The sequence below is a fragment of the Helianthus annuus genome, chromosome 17 (genome assembly GCF_002127325.2).
Source record: "Helianthus annuus cultivar XRQ/B chromosome 17, HanXRQr2.0-SUNRISE, whole genome shotgun sequence".
Lineage (NCBI taxonomy): Eukaryota > Viridiplantae > Streptophyta > Magnoliopsida > Asterales > Asteraceae > Helianthus > Helianthus annuus.
In genome coordinates, this window is record NC_035449.2 from 50,804,384 (window position 1) to 50,820,546 (window position 16,163).

The following is a 16,163-nucleotide window of genomic DNA, read 5'->3' on the forward strand; positions in this document are numbered from 1 at the left end:
ACAACTCAGTTCATAGTTGTGGGTTTGCATTAGGGTTAATTTCCACCAAGAAATGTTCTGTTTTAGATGGATCAAACAATCATTTAACGGATCTTGCACCCTTCGCACGAATGGCAATACCCTTCGTGCGAATGGGCAGTCCCCTTCGCACGAAGGGACTGACTTACATATTTACGTTTTCGATTTCTTTCTGATTCGATTTAAGTTCATTAGTACGTCAAGTGTTGAAGTCATATCAGATTCACCATCTTCAATGTGGATGAATCTGAGTTGTGACGAAGTGTGAACTGTGGGAGCCTTGACTTTCCAATCTAGTTCCACCACCTCATTTACGTACCACACGGATGAGCACCAAACAGTTTGCTAGTCACAAAGTAAGTTAACCCCGCCTCGCCTCCAACATTTGCCATGTTGCGTATGACACGCCTGGGTTGTCCTTATTTGACTGTTTGGCTACTTTATTTATTGTTCTCACTTTCTATAACAATTATTACTACTGTACAACATTAAATCAGTTTACAATGAGTTTTACACATACATACACGCATAAACAGACCAGTCGCACGAATGGCTTCCCATTCGCATGAAGGGTCTGTTACTTGATTTTTCGTACATTTTTTCTGTATTTTAAAGTCTGATCCGAACCCTTATCACATCAGAATACTCACACCTTCGTTTACCCATTTCAGGGTAACATCGGTGTACCAACCCTCCCCCAATCAGCTCTCGGTTTAGTGGAATCTACGCAAAACCGTGAGTATACTCGATCCCATTTTCTATTTTATACACTTTGGGTGCCACATGTACAATTATACAAAACACGCAACACTATTAAACTTGTTACAAATCACACTTTATCCACTATTAAACATGAGACTTGTTTATTCTTGTTAATCTCGCATGTTATGCTTACACGTGTCTATATGCTCATTAACTTTGCAAGCCTACCTTAACAATTACAGCGCTATAGGACTAACGCCCCGCCCGTATTCTAGTGGTATTGTTAAGTAAACTATGTTACACCATCTCCGTTTCGATGTTGTTTGGTAATCATGATTGCTTTAAACTCTGGTTTGACATATAGTTTATACTTGTGTAGTATGTTAGTAACAGGATATACATTTTATCTTGTTGGATATAAGCACCATTAAACTTTTCATTATTATGCTATGTTATTAAACTTGTATACTCGCCAACTTTTTGTTGACCATTATTTTATACATGTTGCAGGTCGCTAGTTGATATGGCGAAGAACACAATCAGGGTGGATTTGGATATACACCTTAAGAATAAACTTTTATTTTGTTTCATGATTCATGTTTGATACAATTGATGTGTTTGGTTTGAAACAATGTATTTCATGTTAGTATTTATGCAATTGGAACTTATTTAATTATTATCACAATTAGTGTTATGATGTGTCAAGCAATCTTATTTTTGTTTCACTCTGATGTTTCCGTCATCGGTTAGGGTGTGATATACTACATATCGTTTTATTTATTACATGCCTTTGTTATGTTCACATATAATGAATTACTAATTTTGTAGGTGAACCGGCACACGCAATTCCAAGACAGCCGGTGTATTTTTATTGTATCAACCGATGAGCGTAACCAAGAATCAAGCCCCTGTTTATGATGTACCTGCAACAGGATGGAAGTAGTTGTGTAAAAAAAGACGCTGCCACAACACTCTATTGCTCGTGCTTTGATAGTACACAAAAATTTCAATTAGGTTTCATATTTTTGTAAAAGTAGTATGCTTATAGTTGTAATAGTCTTTGTTATATGTAAACGAACAAGTTTATTAGTTTACATTCTATGACATTTTATATCAAAGTGTTTATATATTCGATCGTATTGTAGATATGTAATAATTATTAGGGGTCCGTCTATGTTATAAATACTTTACATTCATGATATTCCTAGGTCATGTAATTTAACATGATTTTCTTGATGTAAAAAAAGCCATAAATTGATTAAAAAAAAAACATCCCCTCTAAAAATAAATAAAAGGAGTTAAATGAATGAAGAAGCACCTGTCTAAATCCATTGATACATAAGAATCTCAAACAACAAATTATTAGTAGCCCTTTGTTTGTCTTTTCTTTCATTCTCATTTCATCCCTTCTCTTTCACTTCAATCCTTAGTAGGCCTGCCCCCAACCCACCATCTTTTCCATTCATAAACTAATAATAATATCTTTTCTCTCTCCCTCCCTCTGTTTTTCAAGAAATCCACTTGATCTCTTCCATCCCAATAATCATCTTTTTTATCTTCAAACCGACATTCTTCAATTCCCATAAATGATTATCATCTTCTTCCTAAGTAGATTTCAATTGGGTTGATTTCAAATTCAAGATTTACAAAGGAGTCAATAAGCTTCTGAATTCTGCTTTCAAGAATCACCATGAATATCCCTTGTTTCCAGGTGAAAATTTTCTTCTGTTTTTGCTTCGATTTTTGTTTATTTCTTTTTTGTTTTTTGAGTTTTTAAATTTTGAATATGTGGAGTTGACACGAAGCATGAATTTAAATGATTGCTAATGCTAGTGCGTTAAAGGTAAATTTGGTAACACATCACTAATTATGAGAATTATTATCTTATGATAAAAATTCAGCATAAAATTCTATTTTCTTTTATAAGTAGAGGAATAGTGTTATGTATTTTTAATAATTATATAGGTGTGTTAAGTGTAAGTTGTTAAGAATATTTATAGAAAAATCGGAGATAAACCAACATGTTTTCTTAATTGTCAAAAATTGATTTGATCTGTACTTGTTTACTATGTTGCTATTGATTTTTTAGAAATATGCTGATATATAATTATGATAAATAGAACAAATAGTATATCATGTCATATAACAATTACGATTAAGTAAATAATAAACGAGTGTAGTCATGGGGCGGCAAACAAACCAAACGAACACGAATAAAACGTTCGTGTTCGTTTGTTAAGAAGTAAACGTGTTTACGAACTATTCACGAACACTTACCGATCGAGATTTAATATTCGTGTTTGTTTATTATGTAAATGAATGTGTTCATGTTCGTTCATCAATTTTAGGTAAAGAACACAAACGAATGAAAAAGAAACATCATAAACACAAACGAACACAAACAATCGTTCATTAACACAAATAAACATATATTAAAAGGTATGTAATATACGAATATTTGTTAAATGTTTTATCAATGAAAGTTTTGAAGTATTTATATAAAATATAAAAAATAAAAATACTAATGAACTATCGAATACAAACGAACTGAAACAAACATGTTACCGAATGTTATCGAACAAAAATGAACAAACGCGACATCTGTTCATATTCGTTTCTTTAACTAAACGAACAAAATTTATTGTTCGTGATCATTAATTTATTAACCGAACAAACACAAACGAACTTCCCGCCGAACAGTTCACAAACTATCCGCTATCCGCTGAACGTTCGATTCTTTGCAATCCTAGGCCTAGTCAAGTTAATTTGTGCTTGATAAAACTATTTTCGAGTTGAAATTGAGTTAAAACTTTTCTGCTTGACTCATTCAAACCTTTAATAACACGAGTTGAAATTGAGCTAAAACTTTTTTTGCCTGGTTCGTTTACACCTTTAAGTACATAATTAATAATAAGGTTGAAAATAAGATGAAGAATATATGCATTGTTCTTTCTATAGAGTTTGAAACGTGCATATTGCACAAACGAATATTTTGTTAATGCAAATACAAGGTGAAAAAGTTTGATTTACGACACGATACGCACTAGCATACGCATATACATAAAATAAAACACATGAATATTTTACATCTAAAGGAACGACCAACAAAATCACTTCACATTTATATTCGAACGAAGAAAATGGCATGTACATATGCATGTAATTAGCGAGTGCAACAAAATCGCTTCAAATTGATATAATTACAGGGACAGTATGGAATAAAGCCCTAGAGGTTTTTAAGATGCCACGTAGACAGAGGGGCTTTAAAGCCCCCACCCTTAATTAGCATTGGTTGAAATAAAACAAAGCCCTTTTAACTTGATAGAAAAAGGAAAAAAAAAAGAAAAAAAAAACAATTTTTTTATTGGTATATACACATAGCCCCCAATAAAGTCTCCCTCTAGCACCGTTAAGAGCTTGACGATGGCACTGATGGCGCCTCTTTTTGGCGGAGCCGAGGCGGTGTGGGGGGGGGGGGGTGCTAGCTGGCTAAGGTGGCTGCGGCGTTACTCACACAGGGTAGCATAATATATTTTAGGAGGATATCATGCTAAGATCCTTATAATACCATTGCTTTCCACAATCTTCTACTTGATAAAAATACCATCAATGTTTTTAAGTTGTTATACAAGGGTTTTTATTAGTTCGTGTAGCTTTAAAATATATATTTTTAGTGATAGTTTTAAGCGAGTGGGCGGGGAGAATCATCGTCAGGACCCGATAATTCAAAGGGCACGTTATTTAAAAAAAAACCTGATATGTATATGTAAACAAATTTTTTTAATAGGGTTTACCCATACAAACACTGATATAGACCTACTTACAAAACTATTCTTGTGGTTTAAATTAGGTATTAGTCCATTAGCATTAGGTTTAGACCTTTAGTGAGTCCAATACCCAATTTCGTTAAGACCTAAGGGCGCGTTTTTTTTTAAGCTTGAACAGAGTACACGAATTCTCAGGGCCGGCCTGTGTCTACTAATTTCATAAGAAATGTTCTCATTTCTAATTATATTCGTAAAAGAAGACCCTTTTACTTTTAGGTTTTTGTTAAAAACAAAAAAAGTGAACTTTAATTATTTTCATGCTTAAATTATTATACATATTAGCTACAAATCATCAATCATCCAGAAACAACAACCATCTAATCTTAAATTATTGTTTAATAATCATCAAAGCCATCCTAATCATAACCGTAGACGGTATGTTTATCGTTTTCCTGTTTCTTAACATTTGAATTTCAACAAGGCCAACTACAAAATATTATTATATAGTTACAAAACAATAACTAGCTTTTCAAGATTTATTATCATAGTTAATTAATATTTAATCAATTGAATTAAATATTTAATTAACTTATTATGACATGTTATAGCACCATCACGAGCATAAATATAATACAAATGGAAGTACAAAAGACAATTAATATATGTGATGAATGAAACAAGAATAAGGAAAATGCCATCGAAATAAAAACATAATTTCCTTTTCTTTTATATAGCTAAATACAAAATAATTGAATTAAGTAAATAATAAAATACGTCAAATAGGTTTAATTTTCTTAAATAATGATTGAAGTCCCACAGAAGATATGCACAAATTCTGAAGTAGATATCTTTCATTTTCTCGTCACAATCTACATTGTCCTATAGTATATAATGTAATATATAATATACACATACCCTCCCCCCCCCCCCCAAAAAAAAAAGTAAAATAAAATAAATAAATAAAAATTGGACCTCTCAATGTCATCATCTCTCTCTTACAGACACAACCTAACTAAATTTTAAAACTTTAATTATTAATAAATCTTAATAGTTGGTATAAATAAAGGTCATTTTTCAATAACACATAACAAGTCTAGTATGTCAAAATTTAACTTTTATGCATACGTTATAACTAAAATGGTGTAAACAATCAAGCTATTTGAGATAAAAAGTTTGAATCAAGATAAACTTAAAAAACAAGCTTGAACTTAAGCTCTATATATTCAGTAAGCTTGACTAGACCCGTGAATCTAAATAAACATGTATTACGATATATAAGTAAAACAAGATAAATAAATACTATATTGTGTATAAAAACGATTTATATGCACTTATGCAAAATCTATACTATATAATAAAAGAAACCAATTTTAAGACACTTGTCATCATATTAGGCCATGTATTATGGATAATTATTATTTAGTTTAATTAATCTCTTTTAATTAATTATAGATAACCCTTCTATTAAATATATATTATTTAGTTTAATCTCTTATAGATAATTATTATTTAGTTTAATTTTAATTTTAATTTAATCTCTTCTAGAAAAAAATTCATAATTATTTATTAACGAAACATATTTTTTTAATAAATTATCTAACCATAAATTTTAAAATTCGTTTGATGAAAAGGGAACACACTCAAATATCTTATTTATTTATTATGTGGATTTTAATTATCGTCTATTAGTTTATTTTAAGAAATTTATACATAGTTAGGTTCAATATTTGTTTTGTCGTATTATTATTATTAAATTAAATATATAACTTGATTGTTCGTACTTAGGTCCTTAATTTGTTTGTCATATTGTTATAACTATATATAACTTGATTGTTATTACTAACCATCTATAGTGTTCGTTTATTTTTTAAAAAATAGAGATTAAATTCAAAATTTTGATAAATCACAGGGATCATCCATATACTTTACTCAACATATTTTTTATATTTTATTACTATCTAACTTTAAATATATATATAAAACAAAATGTTGCAATACGTCACTAAAATCAAGCTAAAAATCTAATAATTATGTAAATATTTTTTGGATTCAAATTATTTTCGGTAATGAATGAATTATAATTGTAACTTTTTATTTCTCATTAAATATAATGTAATACGTAAATACAAAAATAAGTATTATATAATATAATATATTTATTTTTGTATCATTTTCAAAGATTACATGTTTCTTTGATAAATTTTATAGGGTTAACTTTGTACAATAGTAACCAAGTTTCAAGAGTGTTCTAATTAGGTCACTCATAATTTTTTTTTGTTCCAATTAGGTTATTCAAGTTCCATTTGATGTTTCAATCTTAGATATTTTATCTAAATAGAAGGTCATCCATCTTACATGGCATTTATTTAGGTTTTTTATTTAAAAAATTTGTTGACATGGCACATAAATGCCAAATGGATTAGAAAAAAATGCGAAACAGGCTTAAATTTTTTTTTAAAAAATTGTAGAAAAGTTAAAACAAATGCAAAAAAAAATTAAAAAATGTGATATTTTATTCAAAAAATCTAAAAAGTTATAAATTAAGATAAACAACTAACGATAAAATTTCAACGATTTGTAATTTTGATCCTTTCGGGTTTTGATTTATTATATTTCTTTTTTTTATTCCATGTCATCATGTTTTAAAAAAAAGTTAAATAAATGCCATGTAGGACTATGATCTGCTATTTAGGTAAAATCTCTAGCATTAGAACACCAAAATAAAGTAAAATGATCTAATTGGAACAATAAATTTTATCAGTGACCTAATTGGAACACTCCTAAAACTTCATTACTATTCTGTGGCATATTCCCAATTTTATAATAGTAACATACATCATCTTTATATTAACTCATTTGTGTCAATTTGGTATATAAACGTCTCCATCTTTGGTTTGCATTTACAAGAAATATTTATTATATAGTTTAGATTGTTCAACCCGTGTGTTACACGGGGAACTAACCTAGTAAAACAATAAATCATAAACAAAGCGAGCCCCAAGATAAATCGTGTGTTGATATTAATCTTTAAACATAGACATTGAAACAAGTTAAGTCCAAAGCTTTATAAGTTCAAACGAGTCACGGTTCTAGCCAACTCGGCTCATCAGAAATAGTTAATGTTGAAAAGTAGTATAATTTACTTATGAATAATAAAGTATGTTAGTTAAACCATTATCTATTCTTTTGATAATAATGGATTATATGCTTTGTTGACAAAAATTAAATTTGAATTGATGCATGCTTTTCTTAACCATGAATTCCTTGTTAAACAGTCTTTATGTAAAGAAATGAACGATTTTAATTTAAACTAATTGAAATTCAATTCATGTCGGTAACGAAACATTCTTTTTTATTTTCTTTTATTTTTTTAATAATTCAAATATAATATCGTACATGAAATGATAACCATGCTTTTTTAATGTTTTGTTTTCTCAGAACATTACAACGTATACGGCCAATAATGCAACTCGCCAGCTACTATACAAAACTCATCCTTCCAAATGACCACTTTACCCTTACTCATCAAAATGACTAAACTACCCTTAACACCCTCTTCCCGCCAAATCACAATCATCTTCATAATCTCACTCGCCGGAATCTTTTTCCGGCCAGCTTCCGGTTCATCGTCAAACCCTGAAGTCAACGCACTGCTTGACTTCAAAAACCACTTCGAAGACCCGTTAAATTACTTAAAATCATGGAAGATCACTGATTCCCCATGCCAATTTTATGGTGTGATCTGTAACAACGAAACGGGTCGGGTCACTGATATTTCACTGAATTACAAATCACTCACCGGAAAAATCTCTCCGGCGATTTCAGCTCTTCGGAATTTAAAATCGCTCGTGATCCCGTCAAATTTCATCTCCGGCGAGCTTCCGGCGACAATTGCCAACTGTACGGATCTTAGAGTTTTGAATGTGAGTTCGAATAATATTACCGGTGAGGTACCCGATCTTTCGAAGTTAATAAATCTGGAGATTCTGGATATTTCCGATAACTACTTCACCGGAGAGTTTCCGAATTGGACCGGGAGTTTGACCGGGTTAACCGCACTCAGTCTTGGAGATAATAACTTTGAACCGAGTGGTATACCGGAAAATATTGGGAATTTGAAGAATTTAAATTTCCTTTATTTAAGGGGTAGTCAATTGACAGGAGAAATACCCGATTCGATATTTGATTTGAATAATTTAGGAACGCTAGATCTCGCCGGAAATAAAATTTCTGGCGAGTTTCCGGTGGGGATCACAAGAATGAGAAATCTCTGGAAAATTGAGCTGTTTGAAAACCAGTTGACCGGAGTAATCCCGCCGGAGATTGGTAATCTAAACCTGTTACAAGAATTCGATATTTCGAAGAACGAAATGCATGGAGAGTTTCCGGTGGAGATGGGGAATTTGCAGAATTTGACTGTGTTTCAATGTAATACGAATTATTTCTCCGGTGAACTTCCGGTGGGATTCGGAGATATGAAATATCTAAAGGGGTTTTCAATTTACCGGAATAATTTCTCCGGTGAGTTCCCGGAGAATTTCGCGAAGTTTGCTCCGTTGGTTGAAATCGATATATCGGAAAATAAATTCTCCGGTGGGTTACCGGAGTTTTTATGTGCATCCGGGAAGCTTCAGAAACTGTTGGCTGTTGATAATAATTTTTCCGGTGAGCTGCCGGAAAGTTATGGTAAATGTAAGTCTTTATTGAGGTTTCGAGTTAATCAGAATCAGTTATCTGGAAATGTTCCTGATCAGTTATGGGCTTTGCCTTTGGTTGAGATGATTGATGTTAGTGGTAATAACTTCACCGGACGAATTTCTCCGGTCATCGGAGTTTCCATCAGTTTGACACAGTTGTTACTGTTCAACAATGGGTTTTCGGGTTCAGTTCCAGCCGAAATCGGGGAATTAACACGCCTTGAAAAGGTTGATTTGTCGAATAACAAGTTTTCCGGTGAAATTCCATTGCAAATTCGGGATCTAAAGCAGTTATCTTACTTGCATCTTGAGCATAACTTGTTTTCGGGTTCGATTCCGGTTGAGATTGGTGAATGTGAGAAGCTGGTTGATTTGAATTTGGCGGGAAATGTTTTAACCGGAAACATTCCCTCCAGTTTGGCGGGTGTTTCGTCGCTAAATGCGCTTAACTTGTCGCAAAATCAGTTGACGGGTGGGATCCCGGATAAGCTCAGGCGGTTAAGGTTAAGCTCGATTGATCTTTCGGTTAATCAGTTGTCTGGAAGCGTTCCGTCTGATCTTTTAAGCATAGGAGGGGATGCTGCATTCGCCGGTAACGATAAGCTTTGCGCGAAAGAGGATTTGGGGCGGAGAGTGAGTTCAGGATTGGACATTTGTGACGGTACACATCACCGTCGCGAAATCGACAAAAGCAAACTACTTTTGTTTTGTATCTTGCTCTTTAGTTTGATGGTAGTGTTAGGAGGGTTAGTGTATGCTAGTTACAAGAACCTTCAGACGCGTCGCGAAAAGGGCGACACCAAACACGGGTTTGATGAGGAGAAAGGGACTGGAAACCCGAAATGGAAACTCGAAAATTTCCATCAGATCGAATTCGATGTGGATGAACTATGCAATTTGGATGAAGGGAAGTTGATTGGAGTTGGAGGTACTGGGAAAGTGTACCGGGTCGAATCGAAAAGGTCCGGGCTAACGGTCGCGGTTAAGCAGATCGGGAAGGGGAACAAGCTGCAAGTTATGACAGCCGAAATCGGGATCCTTGGGAAGATTCGTCATCGCAATATACTGAAACTTTACGCTTGTTTGATGAAAGGGAATTCGAGCTTTTTGGTTTTCGAGCATATGGTTAATGGGAACCTATACGAGGCGTTGGGTCGAGTTGTGAAGAACGAGCAGCCCGAGTTAGATTGGGTTCAAAGGTACAAGATCGCATGCGGGGCTGCAAAAGGGATTGCTTACTTGCACCATGATTGTACTCCTGCTATTTTGCATCGCGATATCAAGTCGAGTAACATTTTGCTCGATAAAGATTTTGAGGCAAAGATTGCCGATTTTGGGGTGGCGAGGATCGCGGACGAGGAATTCTTAGGGTCGGACTCCAACTGTTTCGTGGGCACTCATGGTTATATCGCCCCCGGTGAGTTAATATTGTCATTTATTAGTTTATTTAAAATTTAAAGGTACTAACATATTACACTTCCTTTTGTTTTATAGAGTTGGCATACACGCTAAAAGTGACTGAAAAGAGCGATGTTTACAGTTTTGGAGTGGTGTTACTAGAACTGGTGACGGGAAAAAGAGCGATAGAGGAGGAGTACGGTGAAGGAAAGGACATAGTGTATTGGGCCTTGTCCAACCTTAACAACAGTGAAAACATCCTTAAACTTCTCGATCCTAAGTTAATCTCCGACGAAACAAATGATTTAGCCGATGACATGAAAAGGGTGTTGAAGATTGCTTTGCTTTGCACCACGAAGCTTCCGAATCTAAGGCCGAGCATGAGGGAGGTTGTCAAGATGCTCACCGATGCGGAACCTTACAACTGTTTAAGCCCGAGAGACGATCGCGACAAGTTTGGAAAGGGTTTGGTCTAATGGTATATCTCTATGAACTATTGAAACTGGCGAGTCTTAGTGCAACTAGACATTTTCACGGTTATGTAAGTTTGTATTATATTTGAATTAAACCCAATTGTATGATAAGATATGTGATAGTGTTTGTGGTACTCTTTAATATATAAAAAAAGTTGAACAACTAATAAATCTATCTTTATTATTAGAAACATGTGTTTATGTAATTATATGTATCCTTAGAGGGTGCAATGTCATGCTCTCTTTCATAAAGTTTTTTCATAAAATTTGAGGGTGCATTCTCATGTGACTTATCATGAGATCCACGTGTGTGATTGGTGGTCGTTTGAAGGCTGCTGGGTATGGGTGGGGGACCGAACCGGGCCGTCGCGGGTCGTCCACACCGCCCCCATGCGCATCTCGTCGCTTTCGTCCCTTTATTTCCGCAGGTGACTAGCCCATTCTATAATTAATTATGTTGAGGTGGATATTGAAGACCAATCAAATTAGAAGATGGGGCTCATCACCACATCCGAGGCCCATCACTTGGGTGGGGTGATGGCCCTCCGATGACGTGGCCGCCAACGTGGAGGTCTCTCCCCAAGTGATGGAACAGAGACTGGACATATCAACAACCTTTTAGAAGGTCTACCATTGTCAACCATCACCTCCACCTCCACCACCCGCCAACCGTCACCACCACCCACCACCGTTAACAATCACTATCACCACCCACCAACCACTAAAATAGTCATTTTGCACAGTTATTCAGAGCTTTAGCCAAACAGCACTTGCTTGCTCAGCACTTATTGGTTCAAAGCCTCTTACCCGGTTAGACCTCTTACTAGTTTAACGCTTACTGATTCAGAGGATGCCAAACAACCCCTATGTGTTCTCTAGTGGACATCTGGTTAAGGTGTGCGTCTCATAATAAAAAAGTTAGAGAGTTTAAATCCTATAAAATGTAGTTGTGATATGTTTATCGTTAAAAATCTAGGAATTGTTGTTAAATCCTATATGGACATCTGGTTAAGGTGTCCATGTACATTTTCCCCATTAGTCCATTACAAAGCTGCGCCTAATTTTGCTATATTGTTGATTAAAAATGTATAGTTAAATTGATACAAATACCATTCTCCTAAATCTCAAAAAGTTTTGGTCTCTGTGTGTCTGACGTGTAGATAGACGATGAGTTTGGTATCAGTACTGGGTTTTCTCGGTACTTTACCGTTTTTATACCGCTTTTTTCTTTTACTTGAAAAGTTCAATTCGAATGTCTATTCGAACGTCCGAATCGGTACGAATAATAATTCAAGTGAGTTCTAGACTTTTGGCCGTTAGGTTGCGAAACTGCACTTCAAATTCCACACAAAACACATTACCCAAAATCACAAATATATTTAGTGTCACTCAATCCCAAAACATAAATTTGTGGTGGAAACTTGCTGTTTTGCTAATAACCACACTAGGCATGGAGGTAACATCAAACATCCAATACTTACAAAACTATAATTTCTACACTAAGTCAACATAAAAGTATAACTTCTACATTAACTTGCAAGTGATATTGGGCTTTTTAGTTGAAGGCCCAAAAGTGTTTGGGCCTTGAAATGTGGTATGCTATTGGGCTCTCTGTTTTATGTGATTATAAGAATCCAACATGACACGAGCTAACATAACATTCTTGTTTGTTAATAAATTCTTTTGGATATCAATAATTCACAAAAAGTTGTGATTACATGGTTGGTTGAACAATTTGTGAATATGTACAGACCATAAAAAGAAAAAAAAAATAAAAAAAGAAGTTTAAAACGGGTCGGGTTATCATTATCCTCGACCAATGCCCAACACTTTTTGGGCTTATTTTTAGGCATCGTTACTAACACTAGAAAATAAAAAACCAAAACGTATATGACCCGAGGCTTAAGCCCACGAGATATCAGATATGTTTGTACCCGTGACAAATCAGTACTTGTAGTCCTTGACGTGAAGGCTCTCGTTAGCACCCTCGCCAGCAGCACCACCCTTGTATTTCCCTTCACTCGCCTCAGAATTGGCCTTGCAACGACCAAGGAACACCTCCTGCGCCTTCTTCACATTCTCTTCCTTACCGGCCCAGGCCTTGAGGGTGCTCTGTTGTAGGGCCCGTCCATACGAGAAGGTTAAGCTCCATGGCTTCTTACCCTTGTACTGGTTAATGGCATTGAGGTTGACCGAGGCCTCCTCCTCGCTTTGACCACCAGACAAGAACACAACGGCTGGGACCGCTGCAGGCATGGTTCGTTGAAGGGCACGGACAGTGTACTCACCCACCACCTCAGGCGCAACCTTCTTGGCGTCAGATCCAGGGGTGACCATGTTGGGTTTCAAAAGGGTACCCTCAAGAAGCACTTTATGGTCATTAAGAGCCTTGTAGCATGCAGCCAGGACGCGTTCGGTTACATCAGCACACTTGTTGATGTCATGAGGTCCATCAACAAGGATCTCTGGCTCGACAATGGGGACTAGACCGTTCTCTTGGCATATGATCGCATATCGGGCCAACCCATAAGCATTTTCCATAATGGAAAGCGGGGATGGCTCGTTGGGGCCAATCTTGAGAACGGCACGCCACTTGGCGAACCTAGCACCGGCTTCATAGTACTGAGCGCACCGCTGGCCAAGACCATCAAGACCTGTGGTAGTGGTCTCGCCGTTGGTTCCAGCAAGCTCGACAACACCCTTGTCAACCTTGATTCCAGGAAGGACCTTAGCCTCCTTCATTAGCTCAACAAACGGCTTACCTGTAATAATATCATCAAGGTTAGAATAATATCGAGGTCACATTCATCGTCCGTTTTTTCAAAGAATGGGTTGATATGGGTTTATTTAGATCAACTCCAATTAGACAACGGGTTATTATCATAAAACTTGTTGACTAGCTGCTGTAAAATAATATGACGTGAACTTATTTTGATACTTTTCTTTTTCTAAAATGACTCGAACCAAATTGTTATTTTTTAGAGCGACCCATTTTGACTCGAACTCATTTTCTGAGAACGCGTTCTGGCCCGTTAAAAAATACGTTGACAATTTGATGTATGTAACATATGTGAATGTTAGATTACCTGCAGCAGTCTTCTGGTAGAGAGTCTCCTCAAAGAGGATGATTCCACTGATGTATTGAAGGGCACCAGGAGTGCAGAAAAGAAGCTCACGTAGGGCTCGCCTGTTTGACTCGTTGTTCTCGACATTGATGCTGGAAAGGCGCTTTCCGATCGTGGCAGTGGACTCATCAGCAGCAAGAATACCCTTGCCGGGTGTGCCAATGTAGGCAGCATTGGCAATAAGCTCATCTGATCAACAACCATTAGTTCATTACATATTGGTTTCAAAATCATTGATGGGTCCAAACCACCTTGATCTATGGTTTATTTGCATATGAATTTGCATGCTAAATATGATCTATGATTTATTAAACTGTAACCAATATCTTGATTAATTTCAAGAAAGAACACTAGATCAAATGAAACAAACATCAAAAGATAAAACTAAGCCAGATTTTGTGTATCAAATCAGATCTATGGCAAGCACCTCCATGATACAAGAGAAACCCACAGACCTGTTCGGGCTGGTTTTAGCCAAATTTTTGGGCTAAACCGCTAATGGTTTTGGAAAATGACAAACTGAACAGGCCCGTTTTCACGGTTTGACAGTTTGGTATCGACGGTTATAGACTAAATACGCCCCGCTTGTAGTATGCGTATATAATGTATATATGTGTGCGCCCTCGGGAAGGGGGGGGGGGAGGGGCAAAAGTGAAAGTGCACTAATTTTAACGTTATTTAATTTCGTGAAAATAACGTTAAAAGCGGGGGACGGTTAATCATGCATCATCTGGTGGCATTGATAGCCGAAAGACAAGGGGGTACATGCACTAATCGGCCTTTGTCCCATTGAGTGTTATGTGCCTTGTATCCAAGGCTTGATTCAAAACTACTATAGAGTCGGAGGTCTCACTGCAGCATCTTTATTCCTAAGGGGTATAGGTAAGGCTGTCTACATCTTACCCTTCTCAGACCTTACTTTAGCTTTGTTATTGTTGGGATTTACCGTCTATGATGATGATGATGATGGTTATAGACGAAATAATATTATTTTTTTTTCAAATCACGATATTGTATTGTGTTAAATTAAAAAAAATAAAAATAAGGATCGTTAATGAATAAAATACATAATCATAACTTTTATTCCTGAAATGAAAAATAATAAAATAAATGTTAAACCGCTGGTTCGGATTACACAGCGGTATCAAGTTTCAAACCATAAATTGTCAAACAACTCTATGTGTATTGCAAACTAGCTGACTTTTTACGGTTTGGACTGTTCGATCGGTTTCGACGGTTAATGATCACCCTTGGGCACAGGGCCCTCCCCCGAAAATCTGGGGTGGTGCCCCCAAAAATATTTATTTAACAAAATATAAAAAATTCAAAATTATATATCCTTTTTTAGCCCTTGGAGACAGCGGCCTGTGCGGTCGCCCACCCTTCCCTCCTTTAGGCAGGCCGTGTCCGTGGATGAAACTAATCGCTAAGGCTTAATCACTATGCTTAGAAATAGAAAATTAACCCAAAAACAACCAAGAAAACAAACAAATTCCTGTATATTACACCATAACAATTGCCAAAACACAGATCATGATGATGAATTGATGATAATAAAAAATCAAACGACAAATAGCATTTGAAAAAAAAAAAAAAATCAAAGAATATAAAGGGAGAATGAAGATGATACCAGCGTACTTTCCCTTGTAGCAAGACATGATTGTTAGATTTAAAAAATGATGATGGTGAATGGAATGATATTGAGAATGCGTAGGTTTAAGATACTATATATAGATTTCCTTTGGCTATTTTACAAAACCGCTTTCAAAGCCTTGTTTCATGCACCTACGACCATTGTGGCCCTCTATTATTTTCTATGGTAATATGTTCAGCCTTTTGTTTTCCAATTAATTATTATGGTTTATATTAATTAACTAGGTTATAGTCGAATTAAATAATAAAAGTTGTTTGTTTGCATAGCATAATGAGATAAGTAGATGTATCTGATAATCCTCCTACAAACTTGCAATTTCTTGCTTGTAA

The 16,163-nt window shown here is 35.4% G+C and overlaps 2 protein-coding genes across 2 annotated transcripts; one reads left to right on the forward strand and one right to left on the reverse strand.

The window, feature by feature from the left end:
• Positions 1-2,105: 2,105 nt before the first annotated feature.
• On the forward strand, positions 2,106-11,242 carry LOC110926200 (receptor protein-tyrosine kinase CEPR2). The gene is made up of 3 exons (XM_022169955.2): positions 2,106-2,431; positions 7,926-10,601; positions 10,679-11,242. The coding sequence occupies exons 2-3, from the start codon at positions 7,991-7,993 to the stop codon at positions 11,056-11,058; spliced, it is 2,991 nt and encodes a 996-aa protein (XP_022025647.1). The 5' UTR covers positions 2,106-2,431; positions 7,926-7,990; the 3' UTR covers positions 11,059-11,242.
• Positions 11,243-12,745: 1,503 nt separating this feature from the next.
• LOC110923455 (fructose-bisphosphate aldolase 6, cytosolic) lies at positions 12,746-15,873 on the reverse strand. The gene is made up of 3 exons (XM_022167541.2): positions 15,811-15,873; positions 14,142-14,369; positions 12,746-13,817 (listed from the first exon to the last, which is right to left on the reverse strand). Exons 1-3 carry the CDS (start codon positions 15,836-15,838, stop codon positions 13,000-13,002), a joined length of 1,074 nt encoding a protein of 357 aa, XP_022023233.1. The 5' UTR covers positions 15,839-15,873; the 3' UTR covers positions 12,746-12,999.
• Positions 15,874-16,163: the final 290 nt, after the last annotated feature.

Bases quoted from the DNA above. Each gene is read 5' to 3' on its own strand.
- LOC110923455 (XM_022167541.2), bottom strand. From the start codon at position 15,838: ATGTCTTGCTACAAGGGAAAGTACGCTG. The intron at 14,370-15,810 runs GTATCATCTTCA...GTTGTTGATCAG, and splicing joins CTACAAGGGAAAGTACGCTG to ATGAGCTTATTGCCAATGCT. The intron at 13,818-14,141 runs GTAATCTAACAT...ATATTATTACAG, and splicing joins CTACCAGAAGACTGCTGCAG to GTAAGCCGTTTGTTGAGCTA.
- LOC110926200 (XM_022169955.2), top strand. From the start codon at position 7,991: ATGACCACTTTACCCTTACTCATCAAAATGACTAAACTACCCTTAACA. The intron at 10,602-10,678 runs GTGAGTTAATAT...TTTGTTTTATAG, and splicing joins TCATGGTTATATCGCCCCCG to AGTTGGCATACACGCTAAAA.